The sequence below is a fragment of the Trichechus manatus genome, unplaced genomic scaffold (genome assembly GCF_000243295.1).
Source record: "Trichechus manatus latirostris isolate Lorelei unplaced genomic scaffold, TriManLat1.0 scaffold00029, whole genome shotgun sequence".
In the NCBI taxonomy this organism is placed as follows: domain Eukaryota; kingdom Metazoa; phylum Chordata; class Mammalia; order Sirenia; family Trichechidae; genus Trichechus; species Trichechus manatus.
The window spans coordinates 1,986,456-2,008,906 of record NW_004443965.1 but is presented as its reverse complement, the minus strand read 5'-3'; the positions used below and the strand labels follow the sequence as shown (position 1 = coordinate 2,008,906).

Genomic DNA, 22,451 nt, shown 5'->3' with positions numbered 1-22,451 from the left:
GCTTCCATGACCTTTCCTTGTACAAGTTGTGCTGGTTTCTCCAGTATTGTGCACTGTCTCACCCTTCACGAAAGATACCACTTATCTATTGCCTATTTAGTATTTCCCCCCCACCCCCCGACGTGTTGTGCAGTTTTGCCTAAGATTGATTCTTAGAAGTGAAATTGCTAAAGTGCTCATGGTAGAAAATTTGGAAAAGTATTGAAAACTATAGAGAAAATAAATAATTCCATATCCAGAGATAACTATCAATAATTTGAGTTTTTTCCTTTCAGTCATTAAGGGGCTTGGTGTCTCAGTGAGTAAATAGTTTCTCTTAAAATCATTGGATACCATGTTTACTTAGATCAAGTCAAATCTTTCAGGCAAGCAGGGTTCAGCAGATCATATTGGTTAAGAGTATGGGCTCTTCTCTCTCAGTTAAGTTTTAAATAATCCATGTCATAGTTTCCTTATCTGCAAAACGATGATGATGATGAATATGTCTTTAGAATGGTGTCTGGCACAGAGCAAACTATATAACTGGTTTTGTTGTTGTTAAGTGCCATCAAGTTGATTTTCAAGTCATAGCAACCCCATGTGTTAAAGAGTAGAACTTCCTTCATAGGATTTTCTAGGCTGGCACAGTGGTTAAGAACTTGGCTGCTAATCAGAAGGTTGATAGTTCAAATCCTCCAGTCACTCCTTGGAAACCCTGTGGAGCAGTTCTGCTGTGTCCTGTAGGGTCACTATGAGTTGGAATCAACTTGATGGCAACAAGTTTGGTTTTTTTTGGTAGTCTTTACAAAAGTAGATTGCTAGATCTTTCCCCCAGGGAGCTGTTGGGTGGGTTCAAACTGCCAACCTTTTGGTTACTGGCCGAGTGCCTGTTTGCACCACCAGAGACTCCTATATAAGTGGTAGTGGTCATTTTCATTTAAAAAAAAAAAAAAAAAAAAAACATAAAAAAGATGATGTTAGTAGCTATGGCAGGCAGGTTTTCCATGAGTTTTTAAATAGAGGTGGGAAGGACACCTGTCTCCCAGGTGTACCCATCCTTCTCTCAGGTATAGCCTGTTCTTCTCCCAGCCTCCCTCCTGTCCAGGAAGGCTCAGCTGGTGCTGGTTCCTGTTACTTCCCACCCACTTGTTCGCCCAGGCTTTCCCAGCTCTCTCAAAGCCCAAGTCGTTTGGAGCTATAATTTCTGCAGAAGGAAACTCTGGGAAGGAGGAACAGGCTGCTACAGCTTTGGGGACGTGATGGGCACCAGAAATGTGCTCTCCAGCCCGCCAACCCCACCACTAGGGGTATCCAGGTCCACTCTGGCAAGGGGGCTGTGTGGGAATAGGAGCACTTGGCGGCTGCAATGGGTGGGCTGGAAGGTACCAGAGAAGACACTTGGGGTGCCCACCTGAGACTACCTGGGTCTAAGAAGGAGGCAAACATGGGACATGGGCTGGTCTTCCAATATCGCAAGAGGACCAGTGGCACTTCCCAGAAGTTGGGACTTTTGGTGGAATGACTGTCACAGACATCAGTCAGTCAGAACTCAAGCTGTAGCTCTGAGGCAGGATCCAGGAGACTTTGCCATTTCAGACATTAACCCTTAAATTACTAAGTTGTAAGAAGGTCTAGAATAGGGTTTGCCAGATTTAGCAAACAAAAATACAAGACACAGTTAAACTTGAGTGTCAGGTGGACAGCGAATAATTTTTTGCTGTAAATATATCCCATGCAATATTTGGGACATACTTAAAATACTAAAAAAATTGTTGTTTACCTGACATTCAAATTTTACTGTGTGTCCTATATTTTATGTGGCAGCTCTTATCTAGAAGGACGTTTTAGGGGTCCAGGATGGCAAGGGTGCATTTACTTGGCTCTGGGCCACAGCTGTTTAATTGGTATTTCAAAATTTAACAACCAGTTTGGCTGTACAGGTACATACCAGCCAAATGCTAGCCCAGGTCACATTCACAATTACAGTCATGTTTTGTTCACTGAAATAATTTGAAGAATTTAAAGAATTCCAATCAATATTGTAAAAGCTGGATATGTAGTGGGTTTGGTTTTTTGTTTTAAGGGCTATTGCAGTTTACATTCCCCCAGCGGCACTGAATCTGGGAGAAAGGTAATTTACTTGCCCTTGATGGTAAAGGCCACTTCAGGTTATGCATCTTTCAGTTTGAGATTTTTTACTCCTTGTACTATTTAAAGTTATTTGTGTGTATATTTTTTACTCTGTTGTTAGTGACTTGGCTTCCTGTCTGGGGCCCTGTTGTATATATGGTTAGGCAGCCCTAGGTTTTTGGTTAGCCTTCAACCATAGGGATCTTTTTGAACATCGTCACTGGAGTGAAGACAGAATAATTTACTTAGTAATACTTGTTTTCCGATGCCTTGTGCTAAAAGAACCACACCCATCGTCTCCACAGAGTGTAGTTTTTATTCAGAGTTTGTTTTTCAGTCCAACAGTTTTCATTATGTTTCATATTTTAATAGGAGCCAAAAGCCAAGCACTGATTTCCGTGTCCTGGATTTCTGTTGCCTCCTTCAGTGGTGTCCGTGGCTCTTAAAGTTGTAGCATTGCTGCCTAACCTCAGATCAGAACAGCCAAGAGCAGTTGGAAGCTGATGTTTGGGTCAGGAAACAAGCATGGTAGTCAGGCAGACCATTTTAGAAGGGACGGTGGAAATACACCTCTCTGTACTCTTAAGTCCTTTTAATGTTATCTTCGGCTTTCTAGGCATCTAAATTTCCCATAAAGCACACAATTGAACACTGGAGATAGACATTAAAATTTATTTACTAGAAAATTTGAGATCTACACATTAAGTATATTAAACTACTATCATATTGTTGTTAGTTGCTGTTGAGTCAATTCTGACTCGTGGTGACCTATGTGTGCAGAATAGAACTGCAATCCATAGAGTTTTCAAGGCTGTGACCTTTCAGCAGTAGATTGCCAGGCTTTATTTCCGTGGTGACTCTGGGTGGGTTTCAACCTCCAACCTTTTGGTTAGTAGTCCAGCACTTAGCCACTTGAGCCACCAAACTTTTAAATGACAAAATATCTAACATTTAAAGGAGATCTTAGAGTAATTTTTTTTTGCTTACTTTCAATATGATATCTTTGATAACCAAAAAGTCTTATTTTAATGAAGTCAGATGTATCAGTCTTTCCTTTTGTGGGTGGGTGCTTTTTGTGCCTTATTTAATAAATTATTCTCTATCCTCCATGTCATAGATATATCCACCTCTAATTTTTTAAACATTTTAAAATTTTACTTTTTAGATATAGATCTTTAATCAATCTGCCCAGAATTTATTTTTCTATATGATATGGTGTAGGATTCCAGTCTCACATCTTTCTATATCGATAATCAGATGTCCTGCACCATTTTTCCAATAATCTGTCCTTTCCTCATCAATCTGCATAATTATCCCTGTCACATATTAAGTTTCCATATTTTCATGGACCCTGTTTTTTTCACTGGTCATTTTTTCTGTTCCTAAGCCAAAATCACACAGTCTTATTCTTCTAATAGAATTCTTGACTCTTCTTTGGCTTTTGCTCCTCCATTTAATTTTAGAATCAACTTATTCAATGTTTTTTAAACAACAAAAAAAAAAGCCCATTGAGATTTTTATTAGAATTGCATTTACCTTATAGATCAATTTGTTGAGAAGTTGACAGCTTTATGATACTGATATGACATATGAATATATCCCTCCATGAATGTGATATACTTGTTTCTAATTGTGGTAAATATATATGTAATAAAACATTTGCCATTTCAACAGTCTTCACATGTTTAATTCAGTGACCTTTATTATGTTCATCATGTTGTTTAATCATCATCTTATAGCTGTTCCCAATTTTTTTCCATCAAATGTAATATACCTTTATTTAGATTTCCTTTAATGCCCTCTCAATAAAGTTTTAAAAATTTCTCCATAAATTTTTTTTTTACATATTTTCTTACATTTATCACTAAGTACCCTTTCTTGCTATTGTAGGTCATGCCTATTTTACAATTACGTTTTTCTGTTATTTGTTCTTAAATAAAGATGCAGTTGATTTTGCATCTTTATCTTAAATCTAGCCACCTTGCTAAACTCTTTCATTAATTATAATACAGTGAGACCTGTGATAACCAGATCGCTACAGGACTGCCTTGTTTTCCTGGGTCTCACACGTTTTCCACCTTTGAAAAAGTGCAGTCTTACCACTTTTCTGTCACTCGTTTTGTGGAAAATATTTGAGTTTTCCTTCTCTGACAGGTTTCCGCCATACACAGGTTCCAACTTTCGCAGGTTTTACTGTACTTTGTGCAGGGATTCTCTGAGGGGTTTATTTTGTACACCGTAATGTGATCTGTGTGAAATGACGGTTTTGTTCTATCCTTTCTAATCCTTAAGCTTTTTATTATTTTATCATATTGACCTGCCTGGGACCTCCAGGACAATATTGAGTAAAAGCAGTAATAGTGGGCATCCTGTCTTGACTGATGCCCTTTATCTGGTTAACGAAGTTTTCTTAGGGTCATTTTGTCAGTCATTCATCATTTATTGGTGTGTAGTGTCAGGGAGAGACCTATTTCCCAGCTACATAAACATTGTTGAAATATCATAACTAGATTTCTTTTTTTCCTGTAAACCCATTGTCTTCGAGTCAATTGCGACTCATAGCCACCCTATAGGACAGAGTAGAACTGCCTCATAGAGTTTCCAAGGGGATATCCTATTGACCCAGCACCAGTGATTAAAAAGACCATCTTTTCTTCACTGCACTGCAGTGTCACCTTTGTCATAAAGCAAGTGATTGTATACATGACATCCTGTTTCTGGACTCAATTCTGTTCCACTGTCTAGTTGTATGCCCTTGTGCCATAATCACACTAAACCCAAAAAAACCCGTTGCCGTCAAGTCGATTCCGACTCATAGCGACCCTACAGGACAGAGTAGAGCTGCCCTGTAGAGTTTCCAAGGAGCGCCTGGTGGATTCGAACTGCAGACCTAAATCACACTAGTTTACTTTAATTGTAGTGTTGCAATATTGTAGGTTAATGTAAATATTCATGAACGTGTTACATTCTCTCATTTGATTAAGTCCTGTTTAATTTCTTTCAGTCATATTTTGTAGCTTTCTGTGTTATATTTATTCCTAAGTGTTTGACTTTTTTTATTCTATGGTAAATTGAATTATTTAAAGTTTTTATTTTCTAGTTACTTACAGAAATAAGGTTGACTTTTGAATATTGCTATGAGTCCTAATTGACTTGATGGTAATGAGTTTGGTTTTGAATATTGAACTTGTAGCCAGAGATCTTGCTAAATTCCTTTACTGATTGTAATAACTTTTTGTATATTTCATTAGACTTTCTTGGAATATGATTATGACATTTTCATTATTTTATCTTCAGTATCTTTTATTTCCTTTTCCTGCATTTTTATTTATTTTTTCAAGGATGAATATTGAATTTTATCATGTTTTCTCTGAGTCATTTGAGGTTACTGTATGATTTCATTTCTTTATTCTGTTAATGTGGTGAACTACACTGTTTGGCTTTTGAATATTAAACCAATACAAGTATTCCTCAAAAGTCCTCAATGGCTCGTGTATCCTTGGATTGATTTGTCAATATTTGTTAAAGAGTTTCGGATGTATGCTTATGGGTCTGTAATTTTTCTTTCTTGTAATGTTCTTGTCACGTTTTGGTATCAAGGTTATGTTGGTCTCCTGAAATTATTTGGGAAGAATTGCCTCTTGTTCTATTCACTGCAAGAGTTTTTGTAAGATTGGTGCTATTTCTTTTTTAAATATTTGCAAGTGTAGAACAGAGAAGTTATCTGAGCTTGGAGTTTTTCTTGTAGGAACGTTTTTAATTACAAATTTAATTTCTTTAATAGATATAGGATTTTTCAGATATTTATTTTTATGTCATTTTTGCCACTTTAAGGAATTTGCTTATTTTATTTAAATTTTCAAAATATTTGGTTATGCCAAATATTTGGTTGTTTATAATAAACTTTTTATTATTTTTTTAAATCTCTGTAGGAGATTTCATTTTGTTTTAATCATTAGTTTCATCATTCTCCTTGTAATAAACTTCTTTTCCTGCTATTACTGTGTTAGCCTCTTTGTGTTTCAAGAAACACAGATTCCCTCAAGTTCCTTTGAGTAATGGAGATTCATTAGGCTCATTATAAAGTCTCGTGTAACCATAAGAGATAATAATCACAGAGGAAAACAAAGCCCCTAACATAGCTGCCAGGAATGACAAATTAAGGAGGAAAGGCATTCCATTCATTGTCGAAAAGAACATTTCAGGGATCTATCCTGAAGTACAACACTGTCAGTGGTAAGATAATATACATACACCTACAAGGACAACCAGTTAATATGACTATTATTCAAATTTACACACCAACCACTAAGGCCAGAGATGAAGAAACTGAAGATTTTTACCAACTTCCGCAGTCTGAAATTGATCGAACAATTATCGAACAATATCACTAATATCACACGTAAGTAAAATTTTGCTGAAGATCATTCAAAAGTGGCTGCAGCACTATATCGACAGGGAACTGCTGGAATTTCAAGCTGGATTCAGAAGAGAACATGGAACCAGGGATATCACTGCTGATGTCCTATGGATCCTGGCTAAAAGCAGAGAATACCAGAAAGATGTTTACCTGTGCTTTATTGACATGCAAAGGCATTCGTCTGTGTGGATCATAACAAATTATGGATAGCATTGCAAAGAATGGGAATTCCAGAACACTTAATTGTGCTCACGAGGAACCTATACATAGATCAAGAAATAGTTGTTTTAAACAGAACAAAGGGATACTGCATGGTTTAAAGTTAGGAAAGGTATGCACATTAGGGTTGTATCCTTTAACTATACCTATTCAATCTGTATACTGAGTAAATAATCCAATAAGCTGGACTGTATGAAGAACGGGGTATCAGGATTGGAGGAAGACTCATCAACAACCTTCTTTATGCAGATGATACAATCTTGCTTGCAGAAAGTGAAGAGGACTTGAAGCACATACTGATGAAGATCAAAGACCACAGCCTTTAGTATGCATTACACCTGAACATAAAGAAAACAAAAATCCTTACAACTGTACCAGTAAGCAACATCATGATAAATGAAGAAAAGATTGAAGTTGTCAAGGACTTCATCTTACTTGGATTCACCATCAACACCCATGGAAACAGCAGTCAAGAAATCAGAAGATGCATTGCATTGGGCAGATCTGCTCCAAAAGACCTCTTTAAAGTGTTGAAGAGCAATGAAGTCACTTTGAAGACCAGGGTGCGCCTGAGCCAAGCGATGGTATTTTTGGTCGCCTCATATGCATGCTAAAGCTGGACAATGAATAAGAAAGACCAAAGAAGAATTGACGCCTTTGAATTGTGGTGTTCACAGAGAATATTGAATATACCATGAACTGCCAAAAGAACAAACAAATCTGTTTTGGAAGAAGTACAACCAGAATGCTCCTTAGAAGCAAGGATGATGAGACTACATCTCACATACTTTGGACATGTTATCAGGAGGGACCAGTCCCTGAAGAAGGACATCATGCTTGGTAAAGTAGAGGGTCAGCAAAAAAGAGGAAGACCCTCAATGAGATGGATTGACACAGTGGCAGCAACAGTGGGCTCAAGCATAATAATGATTGTGAGGATGGGGTAGGACCAAGCAGTGTTTTATTCTGTTGTACATAGGGTCACTATGAGTCAGAACTGACTCGACGGCACCTAACAACAACAGCAACAACCCAACTGGGCTTTAGGGAGACTGGTAATAACGTAATGTAGGATTGATTAGGATATGGAAAAGCTTTAGAGACGGAACACTTTGTATCCCCTCAGTAGTAAGACTTTACAGCTCTATACTCTGATATCCCAGTATTTGTGTGAAGTTTCTCAACTCTCCTCTGGGCTCTTGTCTATCTTTTCTTACTCTTCTCTACTTACTACCCTTTTTACCCCCTTCTCTATATAACGTTTCTTCATACTTTTTTGTTTCCTTATAACATCTTACTCATGATCTCCAGTGCTTTGTGGCCCCATTCTGGCTTTCTTTTCAACTTTTGCTCCATTACCAACTGATTGAACCTCTCTCTGATTCTCAGTTTGAACTCCCAGGAGGTTATTTGATTGGTCTAGTTTGAGAAGAGCTTTTTATGCTAGGCCAACTCAGAGACTATTGGTCAGTTATAGATTGGCTACTCTTGGCCAGGCAGGTATTGCCAAGGATAATGGGTTTAGATAACACAGAACAGGGATGCCTTGGGTAACACCTCTGCAAGAGGCTGCAGTTAGACGGTTTACCTTAGAAGGGATGTATCAATGGCAAGTACTATAACTGATCAATACACAGTTGTCACAAGAATTGTAAAAGCTTCAACTTTTCTGCCTCATTCCCATGTTCTGGTGAAATGTCAGAGAATAATTAAATGGTAATAAAACTGTTATCTAGAATTTGATATTATAAATCTCTTTCAGTAGTCATCCATCTATAATTAAAAAAATTCATGTGCTACCAGCCCAGAACAGGGCCTTGGATAATCAGATATATAGTACTTGCTAAGGAGTCCTGGTGGCACAATGGTTAAGTGCTCAGCTGCTAACCAAAAAGTTGATGGTTTAAACTCATCTAGTGACTCCATGGGAGAAAGACCTGGTGATCTGCTTCTGTAAAAATTACAACCTAAAAAACCCTATGGAATAGTTCTACTCTGTCACGTGGGGTTGCTATGAGTTGAAGTTGACTCAGCATCACCTAATAACAACAGTTGTTAAAATAGACAGTGGAAATTGATAGACTTTAAATGTAAGCAATAGTAAACACATACACACACAGGCAAATTAATGAATATTTAATGAGAAAGCTCTAATAGTTATCCACTACTGGTTACTTCTTGTTATTTCTTTTTTTTTTTTTAATGGTACTTTAGATAAAGGTTTACAGAACAAATAGTTTCTCATTAAACAGTCAGTACATACATTGTTTATGACATTGGTTAACAACTCCATGACATGTCAACACGCTCCCTTCTCAACCTTGGAGGACCTTTTTTTTTGGGGGGGGGGGAATATACATAGCCAAAGATACACCATTTCAAAAATTTCTACATGTACAATTCAGTGGCATTGATTACATTCTTCCAGTTGTGCTGCTATTCTCACTATCCTTTTCCAAATTATTCCATCACCGTTATGTTCAACACACTGTCCCCTAGGCTTCTCATCAAACTTATTGAGTTGCTGTTGTCAATTGATCTCACATAGATAATTCTTTTTTTTTTTTTTTGTACTTTAGGTGAAGGTTTACAGAACAAATAGTTTCTTAGTAAACAGTACACGTATTGCTCTGTGACTATGGTTAACCACCCTACGACATGTCAGCGCTGTCCTTTCTCGACCTTAGGTTGCCTATCACCAGCTTTCCTCTCCCCTCCTGCCTTCTAGTCCTTGTCCCTGGACTGCTGTGTTTCATTTGTCCCGTTTTGTTTTATGGGACTGTCTAATCCCCGGCTGAATGGTGAACCTCGGGAGTGACTTCACCACGGAGCTAAAAGGGTGTCCAGGGGCCATAGTCTCAGGGTTTCTCCAGTCTCTGTCAAGCTAGTAAGTCTGGTCTTTTTGTGTGTGTTAGAATTTTGTTCTACATCCTTCTCCAGCTCTGTCCAGGCCCCTCTGTTGTGATCCCTGTCAGAGCAGTCAGTGGTGGTAGCCAGACACCATCTAGCTGTACTGGACTCAGTCTGGTGATTGTTATTTCATTTTTTAATCCAGAACAGCTGTGTGCTGCTAAGAATTAATTCACTTTTCTGCAATAGCAGTTTTCAGATATAAGACAAAGAGAGCCTCTTTTCCTTTGTGATACTTATTGGTGGCATATTTAAATATGCCACGAGGTGATCTTTTGCCTAATGCATTCTCATTTGTGGAATAAATTGTAGATATTACATAAAGGCCCCCGTGGTACAGTATGTGAAATTGCTGTTTAATTTTCCAGGGAGACTCAGAGAGAGTAATGATAATTACTGGACCAAACATGGGTGGAAAGAGCTCCTACATAAAACAAGTTGCATTGATTACTATCATGGCTCAGATTGGCTCCTATGTTCCTGCAGAGGAAGCAACAATTGGGATTGTGGATGGCATTTTCACAAGGTAAAAACATTAGTTCCATTTGAATATTTCTCTGAGAATTATTCCAATGTATATATTTAGATGAACAGATATACTCTAAAATATTTGAAGCATAGAAGCTTAAATCATTTCATCGTGGATATTAATGCTATAAGAGACCTGATGATCATCTTGTTCAGTTGTTTTCAAATAGTTAATTGAGTTACTGAGTTCTTACTTTAAACAAAACCTTGTGTGGAAGATCAGTATTTAAAGAGATAAAAGCAGAGCTGCTTTGCCTGAATCAGGGTGGAGGAAGGCTTGGAGGCTTGGCTGCTAGGCTGTGCAGAGCAGAGTCTGAAAACTAGTCCTCCCTCCCTACTTTGTAGGTAAGGAACTGAGACCAGCCTGAAAAAGGGACTGGCACAAACGAATTTAATTCAGCTTTTTTTGTTTTTTAGCTCTAAGAGCATAACATGTAACACTCTAGGTTCTGAGTCTCAATATATAAACCTATATTTATGCAATATTAGGATTATGGGTGAAATATCCTGGTCTCACTAACTGGAATTCATAGTTTAATCTATTTGAAGCCTTCGGATTTATCAGTTCTTAATGTATTACTTGGAAACCCTGGTGGTGAAGTGGTTAAGAGCTACGGCTGCTAACCTAAAGGTCGGCAGTTCAAATCCACCAGGCGCCCCTCGGAAACCCTATAGGGCGGTTCTACTCTGTCCTATAGGGTTTCTATGAGTCGAAATTAACTCGATGGCAATGGGGTTTTTTTGGTTGTTTTTTTGATGTATTACTTATATCTCTTGAATGTGCATTTTTTAAAAGGAAATATAGCCTATATTTGTAGTCAAGCTATGTGTGTATAGTGTCTGACACATTATCCAGCTTCATAGTTATATAATATTTGACTCTAGAATCACATCAGAATGTATCACATGCTAATACTGATGTATGTTGGTAGACATTAAAATACTTTACTTCTAAAGCTTGGTTTTTCATCTGAGAGTGAACAAAATAAAGCAACCTGAAATCTACTTGATGCTCTATCACCAAATAAACGTTATACTGATCTCCATATATTTATAAGACTATAAGAATGTTAGAAATTTAAAGCATCTTTCCTTAATTAAAAAAATTATAATTAATTTTCTATTTTGTAAGGTAAATATACTAGGTACTTTATTTTGGTTAAATAATTAGGGAGAGTGAAAAAGACATTTAATAAAGAAAAGATAGAGGAAAAGAAACAAACAAGAAAGCACAAAAACCATCTTGGGCAATGTAAAGTGATTTCTTTAGAAGAGACTCTTGTTATCGAGCAGAGTATCAGTTAGGAATGTTTTTAGATACAAATACCATATTTTTTCACAAATAACACAGCCACGTAAATATCGCTTCCATGTGTATAATGCACATAATGCATGCAGGAAAATAACACACGAGGGGGTTGCACAGTTGGCAAAAAAACACATAATGCGTGTGTTGTGTAAAAATAGGGTAATGGAAAATAAAGCAAGGGTTGATATTTCTCTTGCAACAGGAAGTCTTGAGATAGACAGCCGGTTCTGATGTTTTAGTGGCACTACAATGTCGTTGGTCTTTCCCTCACTGTTGCAAGATGGTTGCTGCAGCTCCGGCCATCACATTCATATTACATGAGGAAAATGGGGAAAGTAACTGCTACAGCTTTCCCTTTTTTTTTTTTTTTAAGAAATCTATAGCTTTTTAGAAGCTTCCCAGAAAACTATTTATATCTCAGTGGTCAAAACTGTGTCTATACTTGCAGGCCAGTCATATTTGCAGGGGAAACAGAAAGTAAGAATTTAGTTTTGTCCAGCTAGTATAATGGAGTTAGGCAAGGGACAAGGTAGTTGGGAATAGATTCAGAGGTAATCAAAAAACAGTTTCTGCCACAAGGAATGAATTCAGTAATAATAATAGCAATAATTAATAATAGCAGCTAACCTTTCTGGTAACATATTTACAATATTAGTAATAATAACATTATTTTATCAATGTATAAACCTTGTTCTATGCCCTTTATATAAAGTACTTATAATGAGTGCAAGTCTAAGGCTTCTGGAAAAGGATGAACCATACTAATTTCAAGAAAGTCAGGTATTTATCCATTTCTTTTCATTTATTCATTCACGTAACATATATTAATCGAGCATTTAACATATGACAGCTACTGGGAATACAAAGCAGGCACAGTTCCTGTTCTCATGAAGATCAGTATTAACCAAATGATCATGCAGAGAAATGTAAAATTGCAACTGTGACAATTCTACAAGGGATATGCACAAGATTCTGTGATAGCTTGTGATATGGGGATATGATCTGGTCAGGAAAATCAGGAGAAGGCTTCCTTTAGAAAGTGACTCTTGAGCTGCTCCTGTGTGAAAATGAGTTAACTGGTCAAAGAAGGAAGGAAGAACATTTCAGACAGAGGGAGCAGCATGTTCAGAGATCCTTTAGCGAAAAGAACCATAGTGAGATGAGGAACTGAGGGTAGCCCACTGGGGAAGCAGGATTCTAGATGAAGCTGGAGAATAGGTAGGAGCAAGTTACCTAGAGCATAGGCCATGTTAGCAGTTTATCTTAAGATTCATGGGAAACTATTGAAGGGTTTTAAGCGGGACTTGACATGATCATGTGTCTGCATTGGCTGCAGTGTCGAGAATGTTTGGAGAAAGACAGAGTAGATTGTTGTTGTTAGGTGTTGTCAAGCTGATTTCGACTCATAGCAACCCCATGTGACAGAATAGGGCTGCCATTGCAATGAATTATTGAACCCAGCAGAGAAGTAGAGAGCCATGGGAAGGACAGCTGGTGTCAGAAATGGTGAAGAATTTGGAGAGTAGTGGTATGTCTGGCCTCCACCTCATAGGAGTTAACTTTGTGCTGATGGTGATTTTAATCCCTAAGGAATCAAAACAGGTTCTGGTGTTACCACAACACAACTGCCAACTCCTCGGTAGCAGCCAAGCGCTTAACTGTCATACAACTAGGGCTTAGATTTGGTTTGCCCAATCTGTAGGCTCTTGAAGTAGTCTTGGCAAGAGATATCAGTACTTTGGAGTAGGTTTGTAGTACTGGTTTAAATGGAAAGGAGTCATATTTGAATGATATTCAGGAAATAAAATCAACAGGACTTGGGGGTAGATGGTAGCTGAGGTAAATGGAGTTGTCAGAAATGACTATGAATGTTGGCATTCACTGGAAGAGGGTGATTTTTGTTTTCCATAGATTCTAACTTTATTTTCATACAGCTAAGAGACTTACTTAATTACATTCAAGGGGAGCTGCCACATAGGTAGTTGGATATAAAGTTTAGAATTCAGAGGGAGAGATCAAGGTAAAGATGTAACTTTGTTTTGAGTCATCTTTGTATAAGCAGTCATTGAAGTCCCAGGTGTGGATATGGTTATCTTGGACAAGAGTATAGTAAAGTAATGTTTCAATACTGAGCCTTAGAACTTGCCAGCCTTTCATAGCTGAGTAAGAAGATAAGCATGAAAAACCAACAGAGGAGGAGTAACCAGAGAGGTAGGAGAGAAATCAGCACATTTCAGTGTCATAGAAGCAAGAGGAAACAGTTCTTTAAGAAGTAAGAAAGTGGTCAACAGTACTGAAAAGTTCAGTGAGATGAAAGGTCACCTTTAGTCTTAGCAAAATAGATGTCACTAGTGACCTTAGCAAGACTGTTTTGGTGGAGTGGTAGAGTCAGCTAATGGGGGTTAAGGAGTGAGTGAGAAGTTACTCGCAAATGGTGCTAGCACAGGTGCCATGAGGGAAGATTGGGAAGAGAAGGAGAGACATCTAATGAGGGATTTTTAGTTTTTGTTTGGTTTTGTTTTTTGAATGGTAGACTTGAATATGTTTAAGTGGGATATCCAGTGGAATATGTTATACCCATGAATTTATAATTATTGTAAAAAACTAAACAAAAAATGCATTGACTATCTTTGGAAGATGGTAGAATGCATTCTTAATGATCTTTAAAACAAAAAAATCATTAGCCAGTTTGGTGGATGAAAACTGAAAAGTAACGGGAAAAAAAAATCAAGCAACTATCTAGCCTTTCCAAATAGTTGCTGAGGGGAAGTTTCTCTTTACAGAAGTGTTCCAGCTAATAAACACAGAAGGAATGATACAATTAGAAGATCGCTATTTTGCAACCCCCGATATAAAACTAGACATAGGCAATAATCATAAATGGCTGCTCATGTCACCAAGAGAGACAACCAGACATTAAATAGAAGTTTATGGGACAACCTGTGAAGTCTTCTGGCCAAAAAATGAAACCTGAATCTGTTCAAACCTCTAAATTTATCTACCAGTTTACAAGGCAAAAAGGACATGGGGATACAAACAACACCCTGGGGTACTGTCAGCAAAACCTGAATTGGGAAATTACAGGACAAACGACTGGTTACAGAGTGGAAGACTGCGCTTTCACACTTGTCTTTTCAGTTTAGACCATTTTCTGTGCCAGAAATGCCCCTCCACTTGTTTTTTAAATTCCACCTATTGTTCAAGAGCTAGCTCAGATGTTGCCTCCTTCATGAAGCCATCCTTGATTTCCCCAGCCAAAATTTATCTCATCTCTGTGCTTCCATAATACATTTATTTTTCTCTTTTACAGCTCTTACAACTTTTAGTTTTATCAATTTTTATGTACATATCTACTCTCTAGTATTGTAGTGTCCATTACAAAAAGATGAGTTTCATATTTTGTACATCTCTGTTCTCCCTCCCGTTATCTGCAGCTTTGCTTTGTTCATATATACAGACACTCAGGAGCAGGGTAATTGAATTGAATTGACCCTTAAGTCAAGATCAAGCAAAAAACCAAATCAAACCTGTTGCTGTCGAGTCGATTCCAACTCATAACGACCCTATAGAACAGAGTAGAACTGCCCCATAGGGTTTCCAAGGAGTGGCTAGTGGATTCGAACTGCCAACGTTTTGGTTAGCAGCCATAGCTCTTAACCACTGCACTACCAGGGGTCCCAGGATCAGGCAGGTGTAAACATAGGCAGTGGGGAGTCCTTGAAGATTTGTGAGTAGAGAAGTGATATGATCAGAGCTACAATTTAGGTCTCCGGAAGATTAATCTGGCAGCACTGTGAAAGACAGACTCTTTGAAGGGAGATGTAATGCGGTGGTTCTGAGAGGAGATCCTGAGCATCTTAATTAGACTGGTGGAAGGAGACGGGACAGAGGAGAGATGTAGGGTTAGAATTGACAGGCCTTGGCAACTAGAATGGGTGAAGAAAAATAGATGAAGAACTAGAGACAAAGATTTAAGACATTGAGCCTAGGCGACCGAGAAAATAGAACACTGGTGCTTATTAGTAACATTGAGAAATTCAGGAGGAAGATCAGATTTGAGAAGTAATGTTAACTGTGGCACACCAAGGATGATACATGATAATAAGATAAGATGGCCATTACATTTCTATGTCATAGAAGCTGTAGTGGTATTAGGAAACCTTAGCAATGCCCCAATAATGAGATCAAAACTCTATTCTGCTAAAAGCATCTTTTATTAAACCCATATAGTTGCCAGGTTTTATGCTACGTGTTAGGGATACAAAGCTAAATAAAACACTTTACGTGCCCTCAAGGAGTTCAACTCTAGTAAGTGAGATGAAGAAACAAATCATTACAATTCAGTGAGATCATGAAATACTAGAGAAGTATGTATGTGTGTGTGTATTTATTTGCTCATTCATTCATTCATTCATATTTATCCTGCTGCCATTTTTCAGAAAGGAATTGAGGCAGTTTACATACAGAATATTCAAGTAAGATAGCATAAATAAAGATGATGAGGGCTTAAAATGGAGCTAGGAATGAGGCTTAAAATATGTATCCCATAATGTTGTGGATAAGCCACAAATCTGGCTCAAATGTTTCCCCAAAGGTAACCAACCCGTTGCTGTTGAGTCATTTCCAACTCATGGTGACCTCTTGTGTGTCAGATTAGAACTGTGCTTCATAGGGTTTTCAATGTCTGATATCAAATACATTACTTAAGAGGACAACTTTTAAAAACTTTTTTATTCTGCTGGACAATTTTTAATAAGACCACATAGATGTATGTATTGGGTAATATCACACAGATGCGTTTTTAGGGGCTCCATTTGATTAGAGTTCAGGAAACAAATGTTTATGTTTTTCTTGGACCACAAGCTCTACTAAGACAGAAGTTGGGCCTGTTCTGCACACCTTTGTATCCCCCATGCCTGGTACATAGTAAGTGTGTGGTAAATTATGTTGAAAGACTGAAAGTAGAATTTTTAATATAAATAGAAATTAAACAATGTATTAAAATGTTTCTTAGTCTAGATTCCTGGAATCTGGCTGAAAAATCCCTTGGACTTAAAATACCATCTAAAAGAGGACATAGTAGCTTAACTAGGTTTTCCCACAAAACTCAATAAGTCATCAAATTTTTATGTAAGATTTAGTCTTATTGGGAAAACATTTAAGTCTGGGTATAGACAGAATAATCCCACTGCTGTCGAGTCAGTTCCGACTCATAGTGACCCTACTGGACAGAGTAGAAATGCCCCATAGGGTTTCCCAGAGCCGCTGGTGGATTCGAACTACTGACCTTTTGGTTAGCAGCCATAGCTCTTAACTACTGTGCCCCCTGGGTCACTGTGAGTTGGCATCAACTTGACGGCAGCAGGTTTGTTTTTTTTTTTTATAGGCAGAATAACTTATCATTGATACAGAGGTGATGAGCATGAGGTTAAAGCTCCTGTGGCATGGAAATTAGTCTGTCTCTGGCAACATTCATTGTACTTCCTCTGTGCTAAGGGGAGATTTGGACTTCATAAAAGTCCAAATGAAGCTTGATTTCTCAAGAGTGAATCTTAACAGTTGCATCAGAATCATGGGGATGTTATTAAAAATGCTACTCCCTCTACAAGACAAGTAGCCTACAGGAACTATTGCCTCATCTACCCTGAGACCAGAAGAGCTAGATGATGTCCGACTACCGTTACCGACCGTTCTAATCAGGGCCACAATAAATGGACTCTGATAGAATGGGAGAGAAATGTGGAACAGAACCTCAAATTCCTTAAAAAAAAAGCCAGACTTACTGGACTGGCTGAGACTGGAGGACTCTCCAAGACTATAGCCCTGAGATACTCTTCAAACATTGAATGAAAACTAACCCCTGAGGTCACCTTGCAGCTAAATAACAGATTGACTTACAAAATAATGAGTATCACCCATAAGTACTGTGCGCTTTTAAAAAATTACCTATATGAGGCCAAATGGTCAGCAATTACTTTAAAACAAAGATGAGAATGTAAGGGGGCAAGGAAACTAGATTAATGGAAACCGAACAACCAGAATGGACATAATGAGAATGTTCATGCTTTGTGAAGAATGTAACCAATTTCACTGAACAGCTTGTATAGAAATTATTGAATGTGAACCTAAACTACTGTGTAAACCTTCACTGAAAACACAATATTATTGAAAAAGAAAAAAAAGCTACTTCCTAAGCTGTATCACACACCTATTGGACTGGAATCTCCAGTGTGAGACCCCAGAATCAGCATTTTAAAAGCTCTTGCTAAATTTACCACCTCAAGTTTGAGAATTGTTACTATATTGCTTGTAAATCTTAGTATTGTAGTCATTTTAATTCTTCTATTATAACTGTTATTATTCCAAATCACTTTCAAATCCTTTTTTGTACTCTATGAAAAAAAAAACTAACAGAATGAGATATTTGCATAATATTTAACTTTAAACTGTATCTTTAAACTGTTTATTTTTATATTATCAATAGAACATTTAGAACACACGTTCCACAAATATTCACCGAGTGCCTACTATGTGCCAGGGACTGTAGTCTAGGAAGAATAGATTGGTGCAAAGCTGTAAATAGACAAGAGGCTTTAGGAATTTGCTTCTGAATGTCAGAACCTCACGTGAACCTTTTCCTGGATAAGAAGCAGATTTATTTATTTTTAAGTAGTGTTTTGGCAAACATGTAAATTTGGCTGTAAATGATATATCAGTGTATTGTGATATATGTACTCATCGATGAAGCATTGATGAAGCATTTCTAGACATGTATTTCCAAGGATCATTAATTAACTTCTTTGAGTACATCACTGAGATAAGATCTGTTCTTTATTGCCCTGACAAATGCAAACCTAAATCTCGTTCAGCCTTTTAGACTCAGTAATTAAGTTTTAGAAAAGCAATGAATTATTAAGTCTGGTTAGAAAATAGCTTAAAAAAAGCAAAACAATTGGTCTCTTCTTTCAGAATAATTTTTTCTACTTATGTCAATTAAATGTTGGTAGACAGAGTTATTTACATTAAGTGGTCCCCAGTTAATAAATTTCATGCCATGCTACCCATGGAAACTCCGTCTTATGGCACCCAGCTTCAGGGAATGCTGAATACTCAGAACAGCACCAGTGTGTTCATTTTGAAATAGAATTAGAAGGTAATAAGCATCTAAGTGCTTAAATTATTTTAAATGTTTGTTTTTGACCACGTGGATAACTGATTTGTTTGCCCAATTTAGTTCAATTTAATTCAGCAAAGATTTATTGAGCACCCGCTGTGGAGTATTTGTACTCTATAATAAAATATATTTCTCATGGACAGAAAGAAAGCATCTTGAATCAAGTATGCATCTTCTAATTGGTAGTAAATACCAGCATTAAAAACCACATGGTAAGTGGCATTTTGCTAAATGAGTAGGTTGTTATGATTTTGTTGGCATCAGAAGTGTTACGTTATAAATGTCTCTGTGGTATGTTTAGCTCCTACAGCACCCTGATGGTGCAGTGGTTAAGCACTTGGTTGCTAACCAAAAGGTCGGGGGTTCAAACCCACCAGCTGCTCCACGAGAGAAAGACGTGGCAGTCTGCTTCTGTAAAGATTGCAGCCTTGGAGACCTTATAGGGCAGTTCTGCTCTGCCCTGTAGGGTCGCTGTGAGTTGGAACCGACTCTATGACAATGGGTTTTTTTTGTTGTTACAGCTGTGTCTAGCAAAAACAAGAGATCTCATTTCATTGTTTTGATTGGAAGTGGTTGTATGAATTCAATACCTGAGTGTTCGATTTGGTTTGGTTTTGAATACAGATCCCAGGCCTTGCCTTGTAGATGCTGTGTTAGTAGACGTGATAAAGGGGGCCCTTGAGCTCTATTTTTAAGAGCATTGCCAGGTGACTCTGAGGCATGTCCAGAGTTAGGAACCCTTGTTTCAAGTTTAACTCCTGATATTTTATAAAAAGAAGAACTGAGTGTCAGAGATGTTCTGAGGTTGTAATGTTTGTTCAGTGATCAAGGATGTGTGAGTTTCCCTCCATAACTGATCAATTTTATTTTTCCTTTGATGATCTGTTGGCTGATTAATCTTATCTGTCTTTTGATAGACTTATTTATGTTGTTCACAGATGTAATTAAGATTGAGAAAGAGCATTTGCTCCATTAATTATTTTCCTTTCAAATTCTCGGGACTTTCCCCAAAGAGTGGACTACTTGTGTTAGAGAATGATTTCACCCAGTCAGCACATGGAGGGTTTCTTTGGTAGGAAAACACCCGTGTCCTTCATAACCTGCAGGTGCTTTGTAGACCATTCCAGTGAACATTGTTTCATGTCAGCCAATACAAGTTTAGCATTTTCCTAGATCACTGTCTTAATTTTTAGCAGTGTTTCCATTGAAATTGGAAGATTGCTTCACTAGTTTTTGTTTGATTATATTTTGCAGTTCAGTATAGTAGCTTTTATAAATCGACTTTAAATATTGCAGTGTGATACGAATGCAGCTATTATTAGAAAGGATTACACTAAAGAAAGAACCATTTTACTTATCTATTAAAATAATTTCATTGATGCTAGTGAAGTGCTTTGATTCTACCTTTGGTAAAAGAAAGCTTGTTACCTAACCTGGTAAATTACCATCAGTCTGCCGTGTCTTAATGATACAGTATTGTGTAGTGTACTTAAATGCATGGTTTGCAGTTTTTAAAAAAAGTTTGTTTTGTTCATTATACAAGTAATGCTTGTTCATTGAGCAAAATTTTAAAACTATAGAAAATCTCATAAAAGAAAAATTTTAAAATCACCTGTAATTCTACTACCTGGATGTGATTGTTGTTTAGGTAGAAGATGACCTTCCAGGCTTTTTTTTTTAATGTACACATGTAGAGGTAAATCATTTATGCTTTCATTCTGAGTTAATTATTACTTTTAATGAACTCAGATACTAAGTCAATGGAACGCAGAGATTTACTACTTCACAGTTTTTATGCCTTTTAAATACCATATAGTATCTCTAACATCTTTTAATAATTAGTGTTCTTTTGCAAGTTTTCTTGTCTTAGATTTTACTTTTTTGTTTATTTCTTTCTTCCTTTTACTCATCTGAATTGTCAAAAACCTAAATGCTTAGAGAAACACCAAAAGTTAGTGTAACCAAATATATTTATTGAGAGTATATATGATTCAAATTGGGCAGCATCACCCGAGCATATCGGGAAGGCACTCTGAAGAGGGGACAGTGAAAACAGGTTATATTGATCATCATTATGTTAGTTTATCAGCAGATAACATCAAAGCATGGGCAGGATTTCAGATTCTGTCAGAATCACAAAGGACACCTAATATGCAGCCTTTAGTCAGACCCTGGAGTTTCTGCTTCTCGAAGCTGGCTGCACATAGATAATTTTCCAAGAGAACTCAGTGCCTAAAGCAAAACGCTCTATGCTAAGCTGCTTACTAAGCTACTGTTTGACCTGAAAGTGACTTCAGAGAACCAAACCAGTTCCTTCAAGGTTCAAAAGGACACCTAAGAGTGGATGGCCTGGGTGGGTCACCCCAATTCCATGAACCCAGAAATCTGTCCAGGAGAATCAAAACAATGTTGTCAGTTTCGAGAGTTAGAGTACTTTGTTATTTAGGGAAGTGTTTTCCTTTTGTAAAATTTATTAATATACCAAAAAAATAAGATGCTTAGATACCTATTCTGGACAGAATTCTGCAAACTTTCTAGCAAAGTGAGGCGAATGGGATCATCTTTTCTTAAGGAAAAAAGCAAAATTAGTTAACATAAAAATCCTCCTATGAAAAGCACTTAGAGTATGTGAAAGAATCCTAATGCAATACAAATAATCATTGCCTCTGTTTAACAATTTTAATATTTATACTCTGCTTATCATCCAATATGAAAAAATCCTTTTTTCTTCTGTTAATTATAGTATTTCTCCCGCATCCATCATTCTCTTTGCATAAGGCCCAGAGATTATGATTTAAACATCAGAAGTCCACCTCATTTGCTATAATTGTGAAATATCTAGACTGTTATCTCAAAATATCATGACCCCATAAAAACAAATTCTTGCTCAAATTTTCATGAAAGTGTTACTGACTTTAGAAACTGGCTCAAAAAGTAATTTTTTTCTCAATTAATGCTTTATTAAGCTTTGTTGACCTATATAAAGGTTATAGGCAAGGAGGGAGAAGGGGGATTAGAAAGATTAGTCTGCCACCACTCCTAAAAATATCAGAGTGATTTTCTTTTTTTATTCACATAACTGTAACCTTCTGTCTACTCAGAGCAAACTAACTTTAAGATGAAATCTAAAGAATGCATTTTCTTTATTTTTCACTACGTTTGAATATAAATGCAGACAGAATGATAATAATACATATGTTTTAGAATTCTTTCAATCTCTAAAACATTTCAACATTTTGAAAATTTCAAAATCGTTATCCAGTAGTATGTCTTGTAAATGCTTATTGATTTAATTAAAAATATATGAACAATTTTTGTTGTTTATTTATTTATACTCCGCCTTGCTGCAAAATTTTATTTTAGGCAGTTTACTGGAGTAAACAATGCAGCAGAATAATAAGAGAGGAAGATGTTATCTAAAGACATTGGGGCAAAGAGAAAATACAGAAACATAAGAGAAAGTAAGGGTTGCTGTTTGTTGTTAGAAGGTCCAACTTAGTTTTCTAGTAGCCAAGATGAAAACAAAATTGTGTTTATAAAATTCTGTGTCATAAAAATGATATAAAAGTCATTATATTGCTGGAATTTATTGAAAAAATAAACAGACTCTACATTTTTGAAGAGAAATCAACAGAGAAAATTTTTATTAACAAACAGTTTCCACAGTTAGAACACATACTTTGCCAGTAGCCTCATGACTGGTTGATGAGCCAGGATTTCATGAATGTCTGCTGGGCACATTGATATTCTTTGTTATGGAAAAATAGAAAGTGTGTTGGCTC

At 37.0% G+C, this 22,451-nt stretch overlaps 1 protein-coding gene across 4 annotated transcripts in view; it reads left to right on the top strand.

Annotated features, from left to right (window-relative positions):
* The window catches only part of MSH3 (mutS homolog 3), a 202,069-nt gene that overhangs the window by 157,104 nt on the left and 22,514 nt on the right, over nucleotides 1-22,451 (top strand). For all 4 annotated transcript variants that reach the window (XM_023729462.1, XM_023729461.1, XM_023729463.1 and 1 more), the window contains exon 20: nucleotides 10,027-10,184. In XM_023729462.1, the coding sequence (XP_023585230.1) occupies nucleotides 10,027-10,184 (158 nt within the window). The remainder of the gene's footprint in view (nucleotides 1-10,026; nucleotides 10,185-22,451) is intronic.